At 40.9% G+C, this 25682-nt stretch overlaps 2 protein-coding genes across 3 annotated transcripts in view; one reads left to right on the top strand and one right to left on the bottom strand.

Moving 5' to 3' along the window:
• The window catches only part of LOC146478334 (lysosomal-trafficking regulator-like), an 83242-nt gene that overhangs the window by 20273 nt on the left and 37287 nt on the right, over nt 1-25682 (top strand). Inside the window, exons 16-37 of one of the 2 annotated variants that reach the window (XM_085111844.1) lie at nt 470-665; nt 1700-1856; nt 2232-2370; nt 3304-3555; nt 4969-5142; nt 6301-6585; nt 6912-7119; nt 8391-9165; nt 9693-9831; nt 10997-11083; nt 11323-11408; nt 11987-12229; nt 12978-13070; nt 13395-13480; nt 14597-14729; nt 15413-15791; nt 16000-16062; nt 16966-17100; nt 17947-18111; nt 18906-18979; nt 19520-19708; nt 20775-20917. In XM_085111844.1, the coding sequence (XP_084967970.1) occupies nt 470-665; nt 1700-1856; nt 2232-2370; nt 3304-3555; nt 4969-5142; nt 6301-6585; nt 6912-7119; nt 8391-9165; nt 9693-9831; nt 10997-11083; nt 11323-11408; nt 11987-12229; nt 12978-13070; nt 13395-13480; nt 14597-14729; nt 15413-15791; nt 16000-16062; nt 16966-17100; nt 17947-18111; nt 18906-18979; nt 19520-19708; nt 20775-20917 (4201 nt within the window). Of the gene's footprint in view, nt 1-469; nt 666-1699; nt 1857-2231; nt 2371-3303; nt 3556-4968; nt 5143-6300; nt 6586-6911; nt 7120-8390; nt 9166-9692; nt 9904-10996; nt 11084-11322; nt 11409-11986; nt 12230-12977; nt 13071-13394; nt 13481-14596; nt 14730-15412; nt 15792-15999; nt 16063-16965; nt 17101-17946; nt 18112-18905; nt 18980-19519; nt 19709-20774; nt 20918-25682 lie in introns of both variants that reach the window. The other variant, XM_085111843.1, reaches the window with a different exon arrangement.
• On the bottom strand, nt 21758-24758 carry LOC146478338 (uncharacterized). The gene has a single exon (XM_085111859.1). The coding sequence runs from the start codon at nt 24162-24164 to the stop codon at nt 22500-22502; it is 1665 nt and encodes a 554-aa protein (XP_084967985.1). The 5' UTR covers nt 24165-24758; the 3' UTR covers nt 21758-22499.

Raw genomic sequence — 25682 nt, 5'->3', positions numbered from 1 at the left:
TATTATTGCTTGAAGCCTCAAAGGAGTCCTTGAGGCGGTATTCTGATTAAATGCTTTGATTATTTTGAGCGTTTCAGCTTTATCTTTCTGACGTTTTAAGCTGGTCATAATGCAGAACGATGCACATCAATCTTTTAGACTGTTTTTTTTATTGCGATGTTTGTAAAGAGAAGAAGCGGGGGAGGGGGGGGGATTGATGAATTTTGGGGAAAGTGAGAAAAGTTTAGATTGTTAAGGTGGTTACGAATTTAATTTTGAGGTTAATAATTACAGATTGACACGAAAAAGTTTTGCTGACAACCCAAAGTGCTCTCGCATGGCATCGGCCTTTCTGGTGTTGTGTCTTTCCCAAATCATCGTATTTCATACCTAATTTAACCAAACGCCACCCTTAAGGACGGCGGTTGTCAGTTCAGTTACTGCGTAAATAATCTTAGCACAGTAGACCTACTCACATTATCTTTTGTAGCTCCTTGCTGTGGTAGATGGCACTGAGGCGACTGTTCATGATTTTGGCCCTCCCCTCCCATGGCACGAAGAAGCTAAATTTACCCTCTCAACACTGCTACTTGGTCACGTGATTAGCAGCGATGAGGGAAAATCTTCCAACATGAACACATCGTTTCATACTGGATATGAGATTGGAAATACCTTTATCTTCACAGGTAAGGTGTGAAAAGTTACGACCAAAGTCATGGTTACAGATGGATCTGAGAACGTAAATTCAGCTCTAGAATTATGCAGTGTTTTTATGTATTGAAGTGAAACGAGATGAATGAACTGTAAGCCCTAACCGTAACATCCTTGTCTTTTTTTCATCATTTATTGTGGTGTTACAATAAACGTGTCAATAGCCATGTCACAGTGCTCAGTCTTTATACATTCTTTCATAACTCTAAGAAGAGTCGCAAGAAATAAGTACTTTTTACACTTTCTGGGCAATTGTGTTGTCAGTTTTTGATCACTGGGACATGAAAGTAAAAAGTCTGAAAAGTACATCAAGTTGCAAGTACTGGATTGTCACATCTGTGTTTACAACTCTCGTTAGGTGTTGGCCAAACATCATTTTCAGAATATTATTGTATGTACGAGCAGCAAATCGCTAGTGTCTATGGCAAGTACGGCGTTTAGGCGGTCGCAAAATCTGCTGATTGAAGTTTTTCCTCTGAATCAGCGAAACTTTAACAGCTCCCAGTATCAAAATCACTGTAATTGAGGCGTTAACCATGTTCTTCGTAAGTTTAATGTGCGCTTAGTAGTTACACTGCTTCGCGAGAATATTGGATTAGCTATAAAGAGATTTATTGGGCGTGTGCAATACAATACTAAAGTGATGGTGGTGCGAAATCATGTATTTTGGTGAGCTTTTTCGAACGTGCATCGTGAAAAACATCCACTTGCCAAAAGTTAGCGCTTTATTGCACATCTTGGCTGAGATTAGGTATTTTTCGATCCTTTTTTTTTGTTTATACAATTTTCTCTGTTTTTGCACCTGTTCCAAAACTGATGGAATCAGCAAAAAATCAGAAGATCTGTAAGTAGAAGTTTCATATGTCGGCGCTAAACTACAACAACGAGCTAATTTTTCGGAGGCGGATACTTCTTGTTATTAATATGTCCTTTCCAGATTCCTCGTCAAATCCCATAATTTCACAAATACAACTTCTGGTAACATCACGTAATTCCTATTTCCACTTAGAAAAATCAGCCAAAAGTTCTAAGAGTGAACCTCTGGTTTCCACCGATTGGCTGGTAGACAAGGAAGAGGCGTTCTACCTATATTCCCTTGGTCCTAATAGTGCAAGCTTGGGACAGCTCGGTAAAGACTTCAACTTGGTGACGCAGAGCTCAAATGAGTAAGTCAATTAATCGTAGTTTTGTCAGTTTGTTTTCTACGGCTCCCAGGGGCTGTTTACAGTCATTGAACACATCTTGTGGAGGCACAGTTGTGTTATGAGTCGTTCGTCCGTCGAACATTCGATTGGAAGATTGTGCATTCGGTAGCAAGGATGATCTTAGCACTGTTGCGTTATTTCCTGAGATAAGAACCTTCATCTCATATTGCCTCGCTTCATCCACGTTTCGAAACGTTTTCGGGAATATTCGACAAACGACCCCTGGCCTTGGTGTTTTTATTTGTTTCTGGGGTCGGTCAAGGGTTTTTTGATTCGAGAGAGACGTTTAAACGCGAGAAGGAGTTTATTGAAGTAAATACTGTTTGTGTTTTCTAGGTCAGCTCAACCATTCCTGGAAGCTGTGAGTCTGTGGTCTCGTCTGGCAATCACTGAACAAGCTGTAGCGACAAACCTTCCTCCTGGCTTTCTCACCAGTCCACATGTTATTGTTCCTGATCTTGAATTCTTTCTCAAGGTTAGACAGTAGAGAATCTATACCGTGGTAATACAACCTGTAAATCAACTAGCGATCCCCAATCACGAATGTGATCTGATTGGTTTTACGGGGGTGCGGAGATGGCGCAGTGGTGAAAACACTCTCCTCCCACCAGTGCGGCCCCGGTTTGATCCCCGGATTCGGTGTCATATGTGGGTTGAGTTTGTAGTTTGTTCTCATCCCTGCTCCAAGAGATTGTTCACCGGTTCCCCCCTCTACTCAAAAACCAACATTTCCAAATTCCAATTCGATCCGGAATCTCAGGGCGACAGGTTTGTCAGTCGTAACATACTGTTAAGTGTTATCCTCGTTAAAAAAAAGGAAGTTAAAAGAGAAAACTTGATTCACCTACCTATCTATTCTGTGATTGACAGTGAGTACCGAAAGGTGCTCAATTCACACTGTTTACACTTCAAAAATACCGATGTTTTAGACTGATTCAGTTAGCGCTCTCACCAACCTTCACACGATACATATATCGAACTCACAATGTAGTTGTTAACTGTTATTGGTGGATACTTTTTTCAAGCAAACTTGTTGACTGATAAGGATTTTTTCTTTGTTCCAAATTTCCAACCAGTTTTCGAGACTTCCACACAGTTGCCGGAAGATGGCCAATTATTACCGAGGATGACCAAGACTTTTGTTTTGCGTTTGTCTAGTTTCACGAAAAATTTCCAAACGTTGATCAAATGTCATGTCAAAGATGCCGATCATTTCCAGAATAAAACAACAACAAAAACAAACAAACAAACAAACAAGAAACCCGGGATAGCATAGCCGCATGCCAAACGAACTCAGGAGTTTATCTTTATTCCTATTCAGGGATATCCTAATTCAAACGTATGTTCAGGTATCGTCCATCTCAGTAAACAGGCAAAATTTACTCTACATTATAACGTTTGTTTCCAGAAAAGGCTCGCTGCAGTGTACTCGCCTGCATTCCCACTGATGTTCCATCAATACGCTGAATTGCTAACCAGTGAAGATAGACAAGGAAGAGGAGCTTCAATAGCCGAGCAGAGACTGAAACCAAAAGAACATGAACCAGTGGAGGTCACCGCTAAGATCACATCAGAGATTGGACCTCAACGACGACACACTCTACTGGAGTCGGCTCATGATGTGGGAGGGATCAGTGTGTTTATCTATCTTTTTGCGAAGGTGGGTTCCGTAGAAGCGTTGCAACATGCTTGTTGAACTTTTTATGCTCTAATGAGCTAGCTATGGGGCTTAGGGAACTGGTCATAACAAGTTTGTTCTGAGGGACTCACCTTGTCTGGGGTAGGAGGATTATCGAAGACACCACTTATCTCATGAACATTACCGCGACAAAATTTATTGGCTTTAAAATTTGAGTTGACACAGGATATTCAGCTAGCAAGAGTCAGCATTACGAGATAACCAAGAAAAGTGAGGTTTGAATCTCACTGTCATTTGTATACGTCGACCGGTTGGCTCTGTTGGTTGAGCATCGGACTACCGCGCGGGAGGTCGTGGGTTCAAACCCCGGCCGGACCAACACTCAGGGTCTTTAAATAACTGAGGAGAAAGTGCTGCCTTTGTAATAAGATCTGCAAATGGTTAGACTTTCTAGTCTTCTCGGATAAGGACGATAAACCGCAGGCCCCGTCTCACAACACTTCAATGTTCATAACCCTGTGGGACGTTAAAGACCCCACACACTAATCGCAAAGAGTAGGGCATGGAGTTCCTGGTGTGCTGGTCTGGTCTTTGTGCTGTTTCATGATTTCATGGGTTGCGTGGGTCGGATGAGGTCGCTAATGGACATATGCTGATGTCCGATCTCACCCTTGCACTGAAGTAATGTAAACCGCATTTGAATATGTAAATAGAAAATGCGGTAAATAAATACCATTACCATCACCATTACCATGTTACTGCTGGATAGAGGGGTGGCTATGCAATAAAGACACTATCTTTTGAGGTTGAGGAAGGGGGATGCAGGCAGAGATCACCATCTGTTTTGTGGTTTGGTTTGTCCTATTCGTGTATAGTAGTCTTGTCCACCTCCCTTATTCAAAATCATAAATCAGAATCTGGATTTTTGGAATGACGAAGAAAGTCCTCCATTTGTTGTATAAAAAGTTGTAGTTTCTTTGAGGAACAAACGCCTCGATAGCCTCCTATGTGAAACATTGGAGTTATGCCGGAGCTTGCAGTGTGTCCTCCAACGTCAAGTTGCTATCTGCTATAGAACTGAACACAATGTTAAAGTATACTTCTATATGGAAGAATGCTCAAGCAAGCTTAAAGGCAAAACTCGGTTTTAAACCTTTTCTTGTAAAGCGCCTTAAAGCTTTAGGATAGGGCGCTATAAAAATACTTGTCATCATCATCATCATCATCATCATCATCATCATCATCATCATTATTTTTATTATTAAACACAGCCCAAGCATCTGGTAATAGGATATACCTCATAAAAGTGGGCGAAAAGATGAGGAGTTGGCATACTTTTTTATGTCGTACTTTGTTTTAAAAATGTTTGCATTATTTTGGTCTCAGTGCTAGGCTATAAAGAATCGTCCCAATCTAAATTGTGTTTAAATGTAGGTGGTTGAGCTGACCAAAGACGAAAAAACTCAAGCAGACGCCTTGTCAGTTGTGTTGTCGCTCCAGTACTCCTCTGCTTTTCATGCTCGAGCCATGGCCGAGGAGTCTGGGTTTGCCCTGCTCAAGAGAATCTTGCTGTCACCAGAGTGTAAGATCGGCTACCACACACTCAAGGTATTAGCTTTTGAGTAATCTACTTAAAATAGCTCTCTCCCTTTCTTAATTTAGAAAAGACCACCATGGCCGCCCGCGCGGCGTGCCTAGACGACACGAGAAGGTTTGTAAATTGCTTTTAACAGCCTGAAGTCTGTCTCTGTTGAATGTTATATACCTTGCGTGCAACAAAATACAAGAAAAGTCCAAAAATCAGTCATTGAGCACACAGTCCTGAGTTCTTTTTCAGCATTAGTATTTTACGTATCGTATGGACATGTCCGATCATTTTCCAAAACGTTTCGATTGTTGCTGAGATTTCCGACGAGGTTCCAAAAGTATTTCGACCAAGTATCAACAGTCGATAAAGACATCTTCACTTGTGACAGTGAAGGTATAATCGATGTAGTGGTATATGAAGAGAAACGATTTTTTCTATGTGGTGAAAATTCTTGTATTACAGTTTATACACCTGTTCAATTAAAAGAGACTTAGAAACTCATTAATAATTCATAAACCCATTGACCTAGTAAGTAAGTAAGTAAGTAAGTAAGTAAGTGGCCCAATCAGCTACGGGGCTGTTATCCTGAGGGGCCCTGTTTACACCTAAAATTTTTATCAAATGGTCGATAATACATCACTTGCAGTGATTTTATATCGATAAACCCCCTGTTTATTAGCATGCGGTGTTTTATCTGCTGATAAAAGTATACGATGTTTTACTCGTATGCTAATTTCCAACGTTGGCAAAAGCATAATTGTTATGAGCTCTATGACACACGCTTCTCCAGGAATGTTTTTGAACGTGTCTTATCGGGTCTAAAACCACTCGACTGCGCCTCGTGGTTTTAAACCCGATGATCCTGAGGGGCCCTGTTTACACCTAAAATTTTTATCAAATGGTCGATAATACATCACTTGCAGTGATTTTATATCGATAAACCCCCTGTTTATTAGCATGCGGTGTTTTATCTGCTGATAAAAGTATGCGATGTTTTACTCGTATGCTAATTTCCAACGTTGGCAAAAGCATAATTGTTATGAGCTCTATGACACACGCTTCTCCAGGAATGTTTTTGAACGTGTCTTATCGGGTCTAAAACCACTCGACTGCGCCTCGTGGTTTTAAACCCGATGAAACACTCCTGCTCTTTTTTTAAACATTGCTTTTAACTCCAGGTGCTGATGGAAGCAGCATGCGATGGTGACGTTTTCAAACCCACAAATCTCGCAGACGATCCCATCATGCTTAACATTGACTCCACGGCAGTGGTGCGGAATGTGGCCATTTTCCAGCATTTCCTGTTAAACTGGAAAATCTGGGAGAAGGCCAAACAGGGTGTACTGGAAATGCTGCTGGCGACTATAGATATTCTGGTGCATGGGAGCCATTGCTACTACGAGTTCAACATCATTCAGTTTCAGAAAGCTCAGCTGGTGCAACAGATTCTCATTGGCTGTCAGGTGAGGTTATACATTACGTATGAAGAATATTTGAAAATTGTGAAATATGGATAAAAGGTTTTTGAATGCGTTTTTGCGTATTTGAAGAGCGCTTACTTGCGATTTGTCTGACAGGACTTTCGTCTATTCGCCGTATGTCTTGCTTTGACCAAAATTTGCGAGGAAGTCACCGCAGTTTTTTGTTCTTATTTTCCAATCGGTTCACCACCCAGTAAAAGTGGTCACCAGTCCACAATGTCTGCCCATCTACCCGGGCATGACTTGCTCTAGTTAAAGACATCACCCGTGTACTTGCGTATCATGCAATGCCAGTTATTTTTCTCTAGGAGCGCCAAAGTGAAGAATGCAAGGAGATTCCCCGTGTGATCAGCTCGCTATATGTGAACATCATTCAAAACATCATGGGGAATCCCCCTGATCTGACCGTCCTCAAAGCCGTGTGTGAGTTCCTCATCGCTGTTCACCCCACTGATGACATCAGTCGTCTGCACGCACCAAGTAGATGCTATCTTAGAGAACACTCACTGGACCTTGGTATGTGAACTTGTATCTTTATTCTTATCATAAGAATTAACTGTTGCGGCCATTAAGGCCGTGTTTACACTTTGTTTCCGAGCACGGTGCCCGAATACGATTCTCGCTAGGCATTAATGTGAACGCACCCATTTATCAAGTATCCACGCCAGAATTCGAAGTACAAGGTCGAGACCTTGTATTCCGGCACCCTAGTAGGTACTTGTGCCCTGTGATGACGCGTCGCTTTTTTGTGCCCACTGCCCAGGTATTAGTGCTCGGGCACCAAGTGTGAACATAACCTAAGGTAAACGCGCGACTCAAATTGCCGCCAGTTGAAGAGAAAATAAGACAGTAATTTCCTTTAGTATCGTGGGCCTTTGCACTTCGTTTGTAAATTGCCTGTTTCAGATCAAGTGACTCTGTCTCGATAACTATTCCTTTATTTAATGTTTTAGTAATCTAATTTTAAGTGTAACTAAAGCCGCCGTTACACGTTAAAACTTTTAGCTGAAACTTGTGTGCAACGGCGCTGCGAAACAGGTTTCAGCAGGCGTTGCACCGTGTAACATTGTCGGTTTCGTGAAACGTTTTCGAACTTCCTTTGCGAGACAAGTTTCACGTAAAGAAGAACCGTTTTCTACTTCTTCAATGACTCGCAACGGTCGCAGTGGTGAAAAAACAAGAGTTTCACCGTGTAGCACCACTTCGTGAAACTGGTCTCGTTCGCCGTTTCACATAAGTTTCAGCTAAAAGTTTCAACGTGTAACGGCGGCTTAGTGTGAAAGGCGGTTAATTTATATGTCTAGTACAAGAGCAAGTAACAAGATTATTAAACGGCTACTTTGTGTAGTTGACTTAACTTCAGTCGTTAGCTGAATGGCCACTTTATTGTACTTGTACAACTTATCTATGAAAGGGAGATTTTCCTGCTGTATGAATTATTTGCGTGGTTGAGTCAGTCGAGCAAGTTCTTTAGTTAGGAGCCAACTCATTACCAGGAAGAGAATTGGCATTTTGTATCATGATGTTCTCCTCCGCTCAACAGTGCGTCAGACCTCGTTGAAATACTAAACTAAATTTGACCAGTAAAGTTTGTCGTTGACGGGAATGAAAGAAGCAATCTGAACTTTGTGCTAAACAAAGGTGGCTCAACAGCTTAAAAGTAACGCAGAAGTCATAGGTGCAATCCTATAATGATTCTTTAACTTGTGGTTGTATAAATTGTTTTTATCTCTGAAATAATTATTTCCTCAGTTTTCTATTCTCTTCTCTGTTTTTCTGTTCAACAGTTCCAGTTTCAAACCAGCCATCACCCATTTCAAGAGGTTCCATTTCGTCCCCTCGCACCGCCCCCGTTCGCTCTATACACTCCGCTAACCCATTCCAGTTCAGTAGCCCTGCGAAGGGGCCTTCAACAGTTGCTATCAGCCGCTCCCTCAGTTTTGATTCCCTTGGGAAACAAGATCAAATTCAGAATATCCTAAAAAGCGAGCGCTTCTCAAAGATGTCAGGAATGTCTCCAAGAAGTGTCGGCGACCTAAGCAGATCCCTTGACCCGAATGGGATATTTACAGGGAAGACATCAAGAGGAATGGAAGATTACAATGTGTTTCAGTCCTGCGGTTCTGTTGAAGAAGGAAGTAACGGCAATGATTCTTCTACCAAGGAAGGATTTGCTGCAAAGGATGAAGGAGAAAGAACTCTAACTGTCACCATTCCCAACCGAAAGCAAAGTGAAGGCCTGAGTAGCAGTGCCCTTGTTCTCCATGAAAGCCACTTTTGGGAACCTGACTCTAGAAGGACTCCTTCTCCTGCCTTGAGCCCCGGGACACCCCTGGGAATGTCTTATCCAGGCACTCGCAGTATACCAGGAAGCAAACCGGTGGTGATCGGAAAGTATGGTTCCACCTCAAGTCGAGAGGAACAATCTAGTGTGGATCTTATGGAGTATGACTTGATCAATGAATCAGACTTCAGTTCATTGCGTAGCAATGTGGCGCATCCCAGCTTCACTGACGATTACTTGGTGGTTGAAGGATTTCCAGGGATTCAATCCAGTACAATGTAAGTAGCATAATCTGATCCGAGCCTGAAATCTCAGGACTCTAAAGGCTTTGCTTGATCCCAGGGGAGAGAATAATAATTTCCCAGAGAATAATAATTTCGAAGCTGGAAAAATTCTCAACAGATAAATGCAGCAAACGTGTTTTTACTGAAAGTGTCATTAATGGTATTTTGGTCGAAAGAATATAGCTGCAGAGTACGACTCACTTTAAAAGGTGGGTGGCAAAAATGGACCAATCCAAAAGCCCACATAATAAATGAAGTGGCGTTAGGACGATAATAGGTATGCATATATCGTGACGTCATCCCACCAATTATCCGCGCTTTCTGATTGGTGCATTTTTGTCACGTATCATGAATATCATCCCCTCCCCCTCTGTAATCTTCATCAATCTCAATACGAGCCATCTCGAGCCTGTTGCTGTTTCGCACAGAAACTCCTTGATTTATGGTGATTACTCTGTTTTTGTGACCTTTCCATGCAACATCACTGGCTTCCACTGATGTACGATTATATCCATTCACAGGACATATTGCCCCACTCGTTCAGAAAGTTACTCGCAGGGTGCTGACGCCATGATTAAACTAAGGCTGGGACTCATGAAGCTTCTAGAGAAGAAGCTGTTCAATCTTCCATCTGAACACGTACCAGCGGTGATCGGAGAAGTACTGAAGGCTGAGTACATGCTAGTGTGGGCTTACCACGATTCTGATGATGTCAGGGAATTTGCCATCAGGGTAATTGTTACTCCGTATACCACACTCTCCTCCGCAGAATCCTCTTTCGCGCTCGAGTGGAGACAAATAATGGACCGGAGAGAGTGAAATAACGAGGGGCCCCCTTTTACTCCATTTCCGTTTTCCTTCCCATTTCCGACTTTTCGCTGCTGTTTTTTTAGGGAGCCTCTGCGGAGTAGAGAGCTGCCGATATACCCTGAAGTCGTATGAACATTTATGAGGAAATTTGGAAAAGAATAGAACAACAAGATAGTGCTGCTCAGTAGCTTTCATTTAAATGGTTGCACTTCACGAATTCATTCACATACTCAAAAGTTAGAACAATTCAATTCAATTCAATTTTATTCACACTTATTACAACGAAATACAATATATTTTATAGGAAGAAAAAAATTAAACGTGCAGAGCAATTTATTTATTGATTTTACATTCTACGGAAGAAGTACCTCAGTGCAGTTAAATAAAATAGAGGGAAATAGAATTTATAATACTGGTTGAAGAGCTTTGCTAGTTAAATTAGGCTTAGGAGAGGAAAATACAACAGTAAGGAAAAAAGTGTTTACAGCAAATATATAAGTATATAGTATACGTTAATTTTTTTATATTATTTATGTTTGGCTATCAAGTAGAAAAAGTTTGTATTTCTTCTTAAACAACAGAACAACAGAGTTATAGTATAACCGCTGGAGCGTATTGCTCAGTTGTACTTTACGATTTCATTCATAGACTCACATAATAAACAGCGCTACTGGAAAGTACTGCTCAGTAGCTTTCATTTGAATGGTCATACTTTAGGATTTCATCCACAGACTCACATTTAGAATCACTTTGAACACCAAAATAAACAGCACACAGACAAGTACCATAAAATAGGTTTTATTTCAGTGGTCACAATTTGAAGTACCATTCCCCTAACAGAAATCAAAAGGTAGTACCACATTATATTGCGTAATGAACAGCACCACCGTAAAGGACTGCTCAGTAGCTTTCATTTGAATGTCACCTCAACCATCTAGGAGTGTCTTTTCTCCTCAAATTGTGACCGCATTTCTTTCACGAATGTGTTCTGATAACGTGATTTGTGATCTTCCAGATCCTGTACCAGTATCTACAGAAAGCGGAGCCGAAACGATGCGAGCAGTTCTTGCGGATCCATGGCTTTCATTTACTAGCTAACCAGGTATTTTTCATATCAGTGTACGTCTAATAAATACTAGTTATGCATACTTTTTCGAAGAAACTTAGCCTTTTTTGATACTAATTTTAAGGTATTCTTTCAAGCAGTGTCAATCGTTTTGCTTTACCGGGACTATTTCAAAATTTTAAATTGCCGTGATAGTTGAGAGTTCATTTTGCATTCCCTGTTTGTGGCACTTTCTTGCAAAGTCCCTGATCTTTTTGTTCTTGTTTTTGTTGTAGCTGTATGATCACGCCGTGACCAAGCTGTTGATAGAAGGCTGTTTGTCATTACTTGTGGATCGGCCAGTCGACTTGAAGAAAGACTAGTACGTTTTCTTTATGGCTAGACGTTTGAGTAGCTAATTTGGTTCGAATTTGTTTGGATAGGAACGTTCAAACGGGGTATCAATATGTTCTCGTACTGACACCAAACAGAGACCCGTTGAAAAGCCGGAGACGAGAATCAACGGCATCAGCCGCTGTTGTCGACGATTTATGTCTCGTAGCCACAGCTTCGTTATTATTCTCAATAACATTTAGGAAAATAATAATTACGTAAAGAGTGTCAGGGACGTAGTCCACGGTGTGGTGATCTAAGGCTATTTCTATCTCTAATTTCATCTGTCTTTGCATTCATGATCATGCGTGGGTTGGGTGGGTGGGTGAGATTTAAATATGGACTGATGGCGTGCGATCTCACCCCACAGAAGAGTTATTAACCGCCATAAGACTATGTGACATGTGCGGTATATAAATACATTTCCACAAATGGGCTGATAAAAACATAACGCTGATACATGCTACTTCTCTCAGACAAATTTTTAAGTACATCTTATCGTCAACATCGATATACATACTACCGGTATTTACACTTTATAATCATATCATAATCATCTACCCACAGTGACTATTCAGGTGCAGATGACCGAGATCTCGTCTCCTCTGTCCGACCCATGGGAGTGGTCCCTCTGCTGGCCCTGTTGGAGAACAGCCTGTTAAAACCCAATCTGTTCCATCTACTGATCCAGCACCTCTGTCAGCTGTTCATTAAAGTGGATGACCTGTGTCTACAAGCTGTTGATCATGGGCTATTGGAAACCCTGTGCAATGTGATTTATGGGCTCTGCACCTTACAAGACAGACAGAGGTACTTTCTTCGTAAAGTAGACTCTTTTAGGTGACTGTAGGCGCGTCTGAACTCCCAATCAAACACAAAAACATTTGGGCCATGCCTGTAAAAAATGGAACGGTCGAGACGTTTTCCAAACAACTTTCTGAGGATCCGGTTTACAACACCTATTTGGAATTACATTCTACCGGTGTGGAAACCAGTTTTTATACCCGCGTAGGTTTATTTGTTACACAAAATAGCAGCCAGAGGTACGACTTGACGAAACGTTCAGACAGAGCTGCCTAAGCAGGTTAAGACCCATTTTCTTGTGTGTTTGTGTTAATGCCTTTCTTTTCCCTTTTTGTATTTATTTATTTAATATTTAAACTGGAACATTTAGTTTAGCAGAGTGCTATTTGAAATGGAGTCCTGTATGTCACTACTTAATTAAATGAAGAATTATAATACACAAAATTACAAGAATGAATAATACAGATTAAACGGATATAGCAACTAACATAGTGCATGAAATGGCGTTTAGCTTGTTCTTAAACTCACTGAATTCATTACTTTTGCTTATTCTCGATGGAAGCGAATTAAATGCACGAGCACCGTTTATACGAAAACTACCCTGATATTTTGTAGTCTTTGCCAGAGGAACCCGCAGTAGATAGCGTTGTCTTGTGTAAAAGCTATGGATTCTCGAGGGGTGCGAAAACTGAACTTCCAAGGAAGTCTCGGTCAAGTTGTACAGCGTTGTATATGGCGTTCATTTCTATCCTAGGTCGGGGAAGAGTTCGTCAAGAGCTGCTAACATTGACGCTATATTGGAGGATTTACAACAATTTGTGGTTTGCATTGTCAGGAAAGCGTGCAGGTAAAACACTCTTCTAAATCAGTTCATTACTTTCTTACTTCTCAAAATGTGCAGCTTTGATTTGCCTTGAGACTGTGAAGAGAAGATGAAAAATCATTCTTTCTTAGCAAAATTTGTCAGTGAGAGCTGGTCTTGTCTTGGTCGTAGAAGACCAAGAAAAGTCGGTCTAAAGAGAGGAAATAGTGATTTGTTTGTTCAAGTATAGAACAGACAGCCATGTATAGTCTATTTTTTGTTTGTTGGTTGGTGTTTTTTCGCTCCCGTTTGAAAGTAGTCGTTTTTTTTATGTGTAACTGTTTCTATTTCATTTTTTCTTTGCTGCAGTACAAATGGCAATCTTTATTTTCAAATGTTCGAAGATCTCTTGATTGCTTTGGAAAATTTAGAAGAACAGGACCGCAAGAAGCGAGGTAAGATGTAGTTTAAAGCCTTCTTCATGTGACTTTTGAATAAACCAAATTCAGTTATAACCTCTGGCCAATCCTAGAAAGCGCAAACAACGCGATAATCTTAGCAGAACTGGAGGCACCATTACGCATACAACATTTGCCAAGCGCCGGCTGAGAGACGTGGAACCCTTGCTCAGTGATGGAAAACATACTAAAGCTATCGAGTGCGGGAAAGCATGTAACCTGTGCTAAGCGCGCAAACAAACGCAACCGGAGCCGGTACAAAGCGCGGGAAAACATGTAACTGATACCAAGCGCGGGAAAACATTTTCGAGAGGCATGCTTAATTGTTGTTGCCAAGCGTGGTAAAACGTTCATCTGGTTGTAAGCGCAGTTAAATGTGCCTAAGTCAAGCTACGATTATTGTCTACTATCGGTTTCTTCTTTGGCTATTGGTTGAGGAAAACACATGTTTGTTTAAATTAGTTTTTGTGCAGCTTAATGTTTAGTGCTTGACAAACACAGAACCAGAGAAAAACGTAAGCTTTGACAGTCAGTTTGACACTTTTTAAAGCCATGCAAGGAGGAAGGAAAGTACTGAAAATTAAAAAGACATTGGAAAACTATGCGTTTATTTGGTACGTGTTATAACTGAGAACTGTAGTCGTACTAATTAAAGAAGATCGAGGTAAATTCCACACATAAGATAACATTTTATTCAGGAGGGTTTAACACAAACAAAAAACATCCTGAATAGGGAAATCGTGAGGTTAACCCTATACAAAAACAATTTCCCTAACTAAAAACTTGCAAAAATATTTTAAATTTCTAGAACTAGATAAAATTCGATGGCTACTGATTCAATAAATATTCAAGTAAATGTTAAGTCTACTCTTAAAAACAGATAATGATTCATAATGATTCGGCATGTACAACATATCCTGGCAAGTCATTCCATTTACTTACAATGCGAATAAAGAAAGAATATTTGTAGCAATTACAAACCGCTCTTCTCAAGTAAAGTTTATAGTCGTGGTTAGCTCTTGTACGAGTACTTTTGGCAAATGTTGCATTCCTGTCTTTAATTTACTTCTGTTAATCGTGTTTGTCGTTATTGTGCGTTATCCTTTGCCGTAGATCACGACTTGTCCACATCTTACTGTGCTCGGTATTTCCGTTTCTTCGCTCTTCAAGTCGCCCTGCATTTCTTCCAAGAAGTCAGCAAAGGCGAGGTTGTTGTGGGCAAAAAGGCAAAAGCATCCGGATTGAGGTGAATGAGCTACATAGTTTGCTGTAATTAACGACACAGTTTGCAAGAGTAAACACAATCAAAAGCTAGAGGCTAGATTCTCAGATCAAGCTAAGAAATGAAGGAAAATTGGTATGTTCAAAGGGGCCAAGGAGCTTTTTTCCCTTAACGCAAATCATAGAAACCATTAGAAGGGAAATTTACTAAAACAACAAATGTTCTAGAACAAGGCATCACGAAGAAGGTAAGGAGCGAATTCTCAGCTTGAAGAGGCGAGGTAGCAATTGTTCAAGTTATTTGTAATCTTCAGACAAAAGGAAAAGCAAAAGGATCGAAAAAAGTTCGGTAATGGCTAGTCGTAGACGACAACAAAACTAGCTGCTTTTCACATCTTTCAATGCGTATAAACGACTTATCTAAATTCAAATCCTAGCAGTGTGCAGGACGTTTGCCACATGAACCAAGTTTAATGACCTAGTTCCCACGAGTCTTCCGTGGCGCAGTGGTAGAGCGCCCGAACCAGTAATCGTAAGATCATCGTCTCGACTCCTACTGGGAGAACTCGGATTTTCTTTTTCCGATACGAGTATTTCCGATCATTGCCTGAAAAAATGCCTTAATAAAAAAAAAATAGCTTTTTGTAAGCTGTTTGTTAGCCGTTTCATACTACAGCTTCTAGCGTGTAACAAGTTCTTTGCTTGCAGATTACCTTTTCGTGGTGTAGACAATACTGCCAACCCAGTTCCTTCATTCACCCCCGTTTCATCCTGGGTCAACCTTGACCGAGAACAGTTCAAGTCGTGCCTGGACCCTAGCCAACTGAAGAAGTCTCCTACGAGTGCGAACTCCAATGAGCAGACGCGTCGGTTTCAGGACACGTGCCAACTAGCTGTGAACTCTATTGTTTATTGCAAGACGTTCTTTCTTCCTGATGATTTTGTTGCATTCCACTCCTCCTCTATAAGTATGGAAGTCCACAATGCCCTGCGGCCTGGGATGGTGCGAGTGACTAGTGCCGCAGTTGAGAAGGAGTTTGCGCAGTTTGTGTTCAGTTTGTTGCTGGAAATTCTCGATGCGTGCCTGGTAAGTATGTTATTGTACGATTCCTTCGCGTTGATTACCTTCTTTCGAATTTGCGTGAATCTTCTGCTCTTCCTTTTTCATCTTTCTCGGATCGTTGTTGATCATGAAGGTGTTGATGTGTAGCTAACGTAACTAAGCCAAAATGTGTTTACACCCGAATTGTTCACGTATCTTTTTGGTTTTGTTTTTGTTTTGTTTTTTCCTAAAGGATGGGAGAAAGCGCGAAATTTACAAGCTATTCATCGTATCTAAGGATTCTTTGAAAGCTCAGGTAATTTACTGTAACAGCAGCCCTGAAGTAAAGGAGGACTGTTTTTCTTTTACGATTGGTGGATTTACACGGTCGCGTGTGAGCGGTCGCCCCCCCCCCCCCCCCCCGACCTCCCTCTCACAGATACAAATACAAAGTCTAACGTACAAGATTCCCTAGGGGAGCCTAATACCCTATGCTCTTGTAATAAAGGAATTGATAGGTTAAATGGGATTTTCGAACATGGTTATTGAAAATCTTTGGGAGAAACTTAAATAAATATTCGTATGCCAAGTCTATCTTTACAGGAACCCTGGTTGATCTTACTATACCCAAGTTTTGTTCAAGAAGTTCAAGTTTTTTAAATCTCCGCATTTTCTTGAAAACGGACCCTCTGATGTCTTCCGTGGGAGCTCATGGATCCCTTCCTTATCTGATGAAATATTTGAGAATTTCCACTTACCTCTCCGCTCCAAGTCCCTAGTTGAGTGTTAAGAATTAGTTGAACTGAAATGTTGAACGGAGTGTTCAAATCGCTTTATAGTCTGAAATGTCAGCCGTCTCCTCTCCCTAACCCACAGGGGGCGCACCTGTGGGTTAGGGAGAGGAGACGGCTGACATTTCAGACTAATCGCTTTATTGCCAGTCAACATTTTTGAGAGCGAAGGAAAAGTTGATTCGATATTGAATGAAAGTCTAAACTAATTTAAATTTGATTCAACTCACTTTCGACAAGCTTGAACAACCTGATCAAACGCCCCTGACATTGGTGAGTGCATGTTGAAGCAAATGTTGAAACCGTTTAAACGGGTCTTAAACCTTGTACTCAGCGCGTTACAACAGACTGCTCGTAATGTCAGATGTGCCCTATTGACAAGTCGATAAAATAATAGTAAAAAATGAAAACATCTTTCCTGTGTTTAGATTGGCAAGTTGTTAGTCTTCCTGTTGAACCCTAATAATGACCTTGATCTATCGTGCTTCGCGTTACACGTGGTTCACCATCCACGCGCCAAGAAGATTCTAGAAGCTGTGTTCACCACCAGTGGAGGACCCAAGGTAAAATACCAAAATCCTCTTCTGAGTGATTTAAGGTGGCTCACAATGGTTTCCAACACTTTCCTTCAGTTAAAGGGGATTGTTGTCGAGAATTGCTGCTATTTTTTATCAGTGGATACGTACAATAATGGTATTTAACAAATATCTTAACGTCGGTAAACAAGTTATGGTTATTTTTGACTAAACAAGTTACCATAGCAACAGTTAAACATGTTAAGAACATCCCTTACTTTAGCGAGCTCGGTGACCCTCATTTTTTGTTATCAAATTGTAATAATCATATCGAGACCAAACCTTGTTGCAAAGTTTAAAAAAAATTGTAGGGGTTTCAGAGTCGAAAATTTAAAATGAACACTCTTACAGATGTTGACGTGCCTGTGGCTGTGCTATCTTCTCAGTCATTCTAAGTGAAAAATAAAATGGATGCTATTTTATATTAAACAATTATTTCACGTGTCTGTGTCGTACATGAGTTCACAGCTTTAGAAAAAGAAGAGTAGCGCCAGATTGAGTCGAGAGACTATTAATCGTGATATTGAAAAGTCCTGGAATAAAACTCAGCTTCTTATATTAAAACTATTTCCGGTATCTCTGTTGATAGAACATGACCTAATAGCCAAAATCAGAGAACCAATGGCGCTACACACGTGACCTGATTGCCGCCATGTTGGTGTACTGTCAACAAAAGGTTTCTGGTTAGCTTCTATTGCGATGGTATACCAACATGGCCACCATGTCATTGCCATTTTAATATATCTCTTGGGTTTGATTGCATACGCTCCATTAGGTCGTCTGATGGTTTTTTGTATATAACTAACACCAGTATTTCGTCCGCGCTTTTTGCAGCTCCGTGAAAGAGTGGCAGTGTACTTGCTGAAGATTCTCGCACATCCGGGACTCACTCAGGAGCAGAGGAAGACTGGGGAGATGTTTAAGACGATCATGCTGACCTTGAACTTGCAGTCGATGCGTTTGAACTCCGGTGACTACAAAGTTGTGCATGAGGAGGAGGTAAGAATGATCCCTTGTTAGGGTAAAGTCTTAATCGACAAGGTGAGCTGTTCTTGGTCTATCTAAACGATTGGCACCTTTCATCTGTAAGAAACAGCCGTAAAAATTTGCCGTGCTCTTACGTAACCACTTTTCGACTACTGCAGCACAGTGTGAGATGGCTTATTCTCGCCGCAAGAAAAAATAATTTAAAGCAACAGTGGGTTTTATGTCATTACATCCCCTTGAAACTGAATACAGTCAACTCCCTTTAATGCGTACACCTTCGGGACCGCAAGTTAGTGTCCTTGATTAATAGCGAGAATCCGTAATAGCAGGAATTTATTTCAGTCGAACATTTGTAATTTATTTTTGCCGGGGACTAACCATGTTGGATCGCTACACTACAAACGTGAAAAAACTCGATACTTGTTATTGCTTTTACCAATTTGCCGTTGTTGGTACCCTTTTAAGAGCCTGTGTGGGGAAAATACTACAAAAGGCTTGTTGTCTAAGGAATCAAGGAGATTGTAACTCGTAAGTTTGTGGAGAAAATCCTCAAGTGTGACCATTCAAATAAAATCTTCTGAGCAGGGCATTTCGCTGGTGCTGTTTCCTTCTTGATATTATTAAAAAAAAAAGAAAAAATTAAGAAAACAAACAAACAAAATAATAATAATAATAATAATAATAATAATAATAATAATAATAGTAATAATAATAATAATAATAATAAAATTATATCTTGGACTTTTGAACTTCGTCACTTGTAGGATTGGTGTGGTTAAACTGAGGTGAGTTGTGTTAAATTTCAGATGCAGCAATGGGACTCAGCTGACAAGAGCAGTATGATGCAATGGCAGAAACAGAGATCTGATGCTTACAGAAGGTAATATAACGTGAAGCCTGGGGAGAGGAGGGGTACATAGGTGTATTCGCGACTGGGACGGTCAATGAGGCCAAGCATTTAGACCTTAGAATAATCCTACTGGGCTTTGGGGAGCAGGGATGGCGCAGTGGTAAGAGCACTCGCCTCCACCAATGTGGCTCGGGTTCGATTCCCGAACTTGGCATCATATGTGGGTTGAGTTTGTTGTTGGTTCTTGTCCTTGCTCCGAGGGGTTTTTCTCTGCGTACTCCGGTTTTCCTCCCTCCACAAAAAACGACATTTTCAAATTCCAATTCGACCTGGAACGCACGGAAACCTTTGAACGAGTTCTGAGAGCTTTTTGGTGCTTCGTGGGTAAATAAATCACATTTACATTTTTGGGGGCTAAAACTGGACCCAACAGAAGTCCTGTGACGCTTTCCACTCAGCCAAATTTTTCGGAAACTTTTCCTGTCAAAAGGAAAGGGTTTTCTCCAGTTTTCTGAACTTGCAATCTCACTGGTTGATCAAAAACGAACAAAAACTATTTTGTTGTTCTAGGTTGGAAAAAAGGACGGAGGAGCTCAGTGAAGCTATCTCGACTGTAGCGAAAGATGTCACGAGAGTTGTGGTGGAGATACAAGACACTAAGCGTCAGGCTCTGCTTAAACATACCAGGGATGCGCTATCTTCTGAGGTGCAGGTTCGCAAGAAGTGGCGCCAGCTCATTGAAAGACTCATTCATGAAAGGTTAGTGTATTTATTAGAAAGATATGGAGGCAGTCACGGTGATGGCACGGAATGCAGTGGCAAGGTTCATCGCGCAGTTTGAGTTGTCAAAAAATCGATCCTGAAAACGGCGTCCATACAAGAGGGTCGACTTTTTCTCCATGTTTAAATACCAACGGCAAATCCTTACACCTTCTATATCGACATAGTTTTCAGCGTGAAAGTTGAAGGTATTTCCTGGAAATTAGAATAGTGAGTCTGGGCCGTTTCTTCTCTTTTTTAGGGCATTTCAAAGCGCACACATATTCCAATATGCCGCTTCGCCGGTTATGAATAATTTTAATCATATGTATGCAATGCAGTATCAAAAAAATTACGGGCATGGGACTGTTATAATACTACCTCTACTTAAGGTTCAAACCAGTGTCTACGAAGGAATATTTTTTATCATTTGACTATTCACTGTTGTTTTTGAATATCCCTTTTTTGCATTTTTTATAAATGTATTATTCTTCTGGTGGCTGTAAGTCTTAAATGTGTATATTTGAGTGAGATTATATTGAAACATGGAAAAAATTATAATCGCGAAAGAAGTCGAAACCATGACTTTCTGCACATCGGACGGATGCCGGCTCTAGCTACTAATTTACGGGGCAAGGACTGGCAGCGACCTAGGTAATTTACTAGGTTCATATGTGGCATATATCCTGAGCACTTCTCTCTTCATCAATGGTCATGCAATGTTGTATTCCTAAGAGCATGCATAAGCGGTTTCATTTTTTTTTTTCTAATGGGCTGAACTGCAGAAGAAGAGCCTTATATAAGTCGAAGTATTTTGCACTGCAGTGCTAATTAAGGGAGGGGTTAAAATATACACACTGATCATAGCATATGTTAAGAATCCCAACCGGCGGGAGGTAGACCAGTTGCATTTGCTATTTACATAGCATGACCGCTCGATACTTGCCCCACCAACGTTTCCTGGTTTTGCCCAGCCCGGAGATCGTGAAGCGTACAAAGGGAAGCAAGGAGAAATCCCTGAGAGCCAGTGACAGTACTCATTATCAGTTCACTCACTCTTTTTCAGGTCTGTGTGGTACGATGCTGAGCATTTTCCATCTTCTTGGAGACTAGACCCGACTGAGGGCCCAGACCGCGTGAGATGTCGTCTTCAGCGGTATCATTTGGATGTTGATGAAAAATATCTCATGAAAGAATACTGCGGAAAAAGTAAGTCAGTTACACTGTGGGCGGGAATGGATCGCTTGATCCGGAAGTGAAAACCTAATCACAGGTCGTAGCGATCGCATGAATCTGCCATACGGCGGTAAAGCCCGTAGTACGAGCGACAGTCAGAACGGGTTTTTCATACGACATCCATTGTCACTTTTCCAAAATAGTAACCTTTTTGTGTGGACTAAATCAAAATAATACTTCGCGCCATGCTAACCTTCATTGTAGACTTCATGTATTTTATCTTGTTCGGCACAACGAATCAGGCGCAGACGTAGACGTCAGTGACGAAACTTAGTTCTGAGCCGGTGTCGTCCTCTGATTGGTTGATTTAAATTTCAGACGCGCGCACAGTGTGGCAGCTGTTTGTTAGACTGACAAACAGTTGTAAAGCCTGGTTTCCATATGACCACTCATCCGTTTTGTTTAACGGAAATTGGCCTGAATAGTAACAACAATCAACAAACACTGTTTGCTGGCAGCGAAAACGAAGCGGCAATGAAAACAGCAAAAGCTAAAAATAAAGTGATTGATGAAAAAGCTGATAGTCGGAGTGTTTAGGACCTAGATCGGCACGTCCAGTGAAGTGAGATGAAAATTTTTAAACAATCAACGAAAACAAAGGCTTTTAGTTCGAATTCGAAGCGACAGAAATAAGATAAATAACAAGGCAGCGGCTTCATTTGGTCTTGAAATCATTAGACTAAATACTTACAACAACAACAACGACAAACTTTATTTACAAAAAGTATTTACTATGTAGCACACAAATAATAGGGGTACTGAGTACCTGAATAACCTTAGAGTTTAAAATACCCACCCCACAGATCGCAATAACACTTAAAGTGTATAACGAAGGAAGGATCTAAGTTTGGCAGAGTCTAGCTATATAGTTGTTTTATCATACATTGGAATCAAGGAACTACTGAAAAGTAAGAGAAACATTTGGCTCGCTTTTGTGGGACGTTTCGTGTTTTTCAAGTCCCTATCTTAAAACTCGAAAAAGTAAATTATTTGAATACATTTAGGATCAAAACTTACATTAACGTCACAGTTTTTACGCCTTCCTGTGTTGTCAAAAATTCGCATCACAGTTTTACGATTGTATATGTCATATATGTTCATTTTGTTTACGAGGACTCAATCTAGAAAATTACTGACGCTATTTTAACCGTTTTACACTAATATGAAAGATCAAATTCTCCTATCTTGTCCCCATACATTTCTTATAAAATTACTGGGGAGAAGTTATTGAAATATCAAGAAAATTCGCCTTGGGTGATTACATCCATAATTCTCATGACCTCAGGGGCTGAATAAGCGTTGATATTACAAGGAGAAATTTGATGCTGATCACTGTTAGGGCTTAAAGGGTTAAACATGGTGGAAACCTTTCAGAAAACAGTTAAGAGTCACCAAGCGCCATGACAATTTTTATTGCACAAAGCAAAAATGTTTTGTAGTCACTAACGACAGATATATGCGACGACAATAATGTCTTATACGATAGAGTAGTGCTTCTCAGGATCCTGTGGCTAGAAAATTTTGATTCGATCCCGACGATGCCGGTTGTCGCAGCCTAAACAACATAGACCACACCCTTAAAGTCTTGACTGTTAATTTCTTTTATCTGGCAAAGTACAGCAATCCGTCCCTCCTTGGTCACTGTTACTCCGGTTACGGAACATACCTTATCATCTGTGTCAATTTCCACGTAGCGCACCGGAAGTTCTCCTTTGTTGTAAATTGAAATGGTTAAAGATTCAGTTACCGCAATCAGGTAATTGGTTGTGGGATGAACTGCCTTGACAATCGGCTCTCCAAAACGCCTACCTGAAAGGACACGACGGACGAGTTCCTTTCCTTGTGCATCAAATTCCTGAATGTGAGACTTTGAAGGCCAGTACCGGTATTCGTTCATTACAACACTACCATCACCGGTACAAAAAGGGCCATTTAGTCTGCATTCAAAATCATAATTTCCAAAACTGGTTACAAACTGTCCGTCAGCTTCATACACCCTCACGATGTACCTTTTCTCCCTTAAGCATTTGACAAGAACAAAAACTTTCTGCTCTCCATTTACTGTTACTGACTTCCCTTGGACTGCTCCCTCCAGATTAATCACGCTGCTTTTTTTGTTGTTACTCTTCACTGGATTATCAAACACGCATATCTTCGACTTAAACAGTACATATAAGTTGTCTGAATGATCGGTAACTACATCTTCAATAACAAGCCCGGGCTCAGGAATGAAAGAGTACAAAAATTCCCCACCCTGATTGAAGACTTTGATAACATCCTTATCTGCTACAATGTAGTCGCCATGTGTGGTTGTCGTGATGCTCTGCGGACGTTCTAGTGTCCCTTCTCCTTCTTTTCCAAATGACCACGGGGCGACCAATTTCGGAAAATTAGTTGGTTCCACTCTATAGCTTTCTCCTATTTTTATGGAAGGCCAGTCTTCGAATTGACTACTGAGAACTCCATCAACCACAGCTGTGACCCTGCCAATAACACGGTTTACGTCGCGGACAGACCTAATAATTTCGTCGCGTTCCTGTTTCTTGAACCAAGATCTTAAACCTCCGGTTCGGTCCACTTGAAAGCTCGTCACCACGGCTGGCATCGAGTGTAGTTCCTCCAAGCACAATCTACACACTGGTAATGCCTCTTTAGGATTGTCTATCTCTTCTAGTATGGTTGACATCACGCGGTATTGCATGGCTAAAATGCGATCGGGTGTGCTTAAAGCGGCGTTGTTAAAGGCCTCAGTAGCTTTCATCCGAGCGTCATCAAAGCGCTTTTTGGCTTTCGAAAGCGCTCTTCTACCAGAATCATTTAAGTCACTGAGGGTTAAGTTTTTCCGGCCAATCTGGCCACTGACCAGTGAAACTATTTGTTTATCCGCAGTCACGGATTGGAGACTGCGTTGTGATTTCGCTTTTTCACTTTCGGCTGCTGCTTGTGTTTGCACTGTATCTTCGTCTCGATTAGATTTGTTATTCAGTGCTTGATACAGGTACAGAACTCCTTCTTTAAAGAAGCCGATGCTTGACAGTAGATCTTTTCTTGACAATCCGCTCAGCTTTGACTTAATGTCGTCGAGATCGCGCACAATCATATTACGAAACCGCTCATCTGTTACGTCGCCTTCCCTTAGCTTTGCCGCTGCTGCATCGCGGCCTTTACTTACAAGAAAACCTACAGTGGCCTCCAACACGACCGTGACTATCGACACCATTTCTTGTTGTGCAGAAATAACTCAACTCTTACGCCGTTAGCTTTACAACTTGTTGAAGTGGAAAGCATGGCCAGGTCGCTTTGAAGCAAAGTGGAATTTGAAACTTATCACGAAGAAATACAAACAGGCTATTGCGTCATAGCATTCCTGTGCCTATTAACTGTGAAATTTGTTTTTTCCAGCGGTTCTAGATCCTAGACCAAACTGAATTTGTGATTCTTTGTTCTTTCGGCTATGCCACATTAATTGCTGAAAAATAACATTTGCTTTGTATTTCATTGAAGGAGATGAAGTGCTTTTAGGTTATGTACATAAAGGATGGAATGACCCTCGAGTCATCTGAGACATGGCATGAATTAATCCCGCCTTATTACGCGGGATGCCCTGAGGGCATACTATGTCTAAGAAGATGCCTTTAATGGGATTTTTGCGGGATGTTTGATGTGGTCTCATTTATTCCCTATGTATGCTTCGCAGATTTTTTAAACTATCTAATAAAACTAGCTGATGGAATAGTTTGAGTAAAAAAGATAGCGTGATTTCCGTATTCCCTTGTTACGCCTCGCAGATTTTTAAAGTGGTACTATGACGAAAATGGTTATTTTTATTTTGCCCCTTTTCACGCTTCAATCCATTCAATGAGTTGATAATTGCATAGATAGCAATAAATAGCCTGTGTATAAACTTACTGGGCTTGGAAATAACTGGCCGAAAACCGTCGAAAACCCGTCCGCTATTACTCAGTTCGCAGAGTGAAGCCCGTGGTGATTCTACAAAGCGGTTGCTTCTATGAGATCCTCTGTGACGTCATACACTCAACGGAGAACGCGCGTTCCCTAGGAGAGGCCTCTAAATTACAGTGCTAAAAGAAGTGAATAGGCAAGGATATTTGTAAAATTTGTTCGGCGAGAAGCGATCCAGAGGACAATTTTAGCGAATATATTGAATTATGAGTTCTCTGCGTGAGGATTTGGAGTCGTATGGCTACAAAGAAAACGCTGCGGCGACGTTCGAACGGCTCATTCAAGCCCGACATTAATATCGAAGAAGAAACACATTTACTCGGGAACTGCACTGGGCGTAGACGCATGGCACAACGAGCAAAAATGTTATTTAATATACTCTGGGTAAGAAGTTTCTGTCTGTTTGCTGTTTGCGCATAGTAAACAGAACTTTATTGCGAAAAACTGTAGACTTATTAAATACATGCCATGTCGGTTGCGTGCACAGTATTCGCGTGTATCAGTTAATCTGCATCAAAGTATGTACTCAGAAATAACGAGAACTAGTAGCCGTTTTTTCTACAGTTCAGTAAAGCTTTGAGAAAACTAAAATAATGTATAAGTTCAGTTAAGAAGTGGGTAGCTACATCTGAAAACTACCTGAAACTACAGAATACCTGATTAGATACCTGCCTCATTCTAAAGCAGCTTTTCAACAGTGAATGAAGTAATCATAAGTGGCCTAATATTTTAAAGCCACTCAGTATTATACGGTTCAAGTAACATATTGCAAACC

The sequence above is a fragment of the Pavona decussata genome, unplaced genomic scaffold (assembly GCF_977016875.1).
Source record: "Pavona decussata unplaced genomic scaffold, jaPavDecu1.1 SCAFFOLD_64, whole genome shotgun sequence".
NCBI lineage: Eukaryota > Metazoa > Cnidaria > Anthozoa > Scleractinia > Agariciidae > Pavona > Pavona decussata.
Note: the sequence above shows the minus strand (reverse complement) of the source record. Positions and strands in the feature narration are given on the sequence as shown.

Coding starts and splice junctions, on each gene's coding strand:
- LOC146478338 (XM_085111859.1), bottom strand. CDS start 24,164: ATGGTGTCGATAGTCACGGTCGTGTTGGAGGCCACTGTAGGTTTTCTT.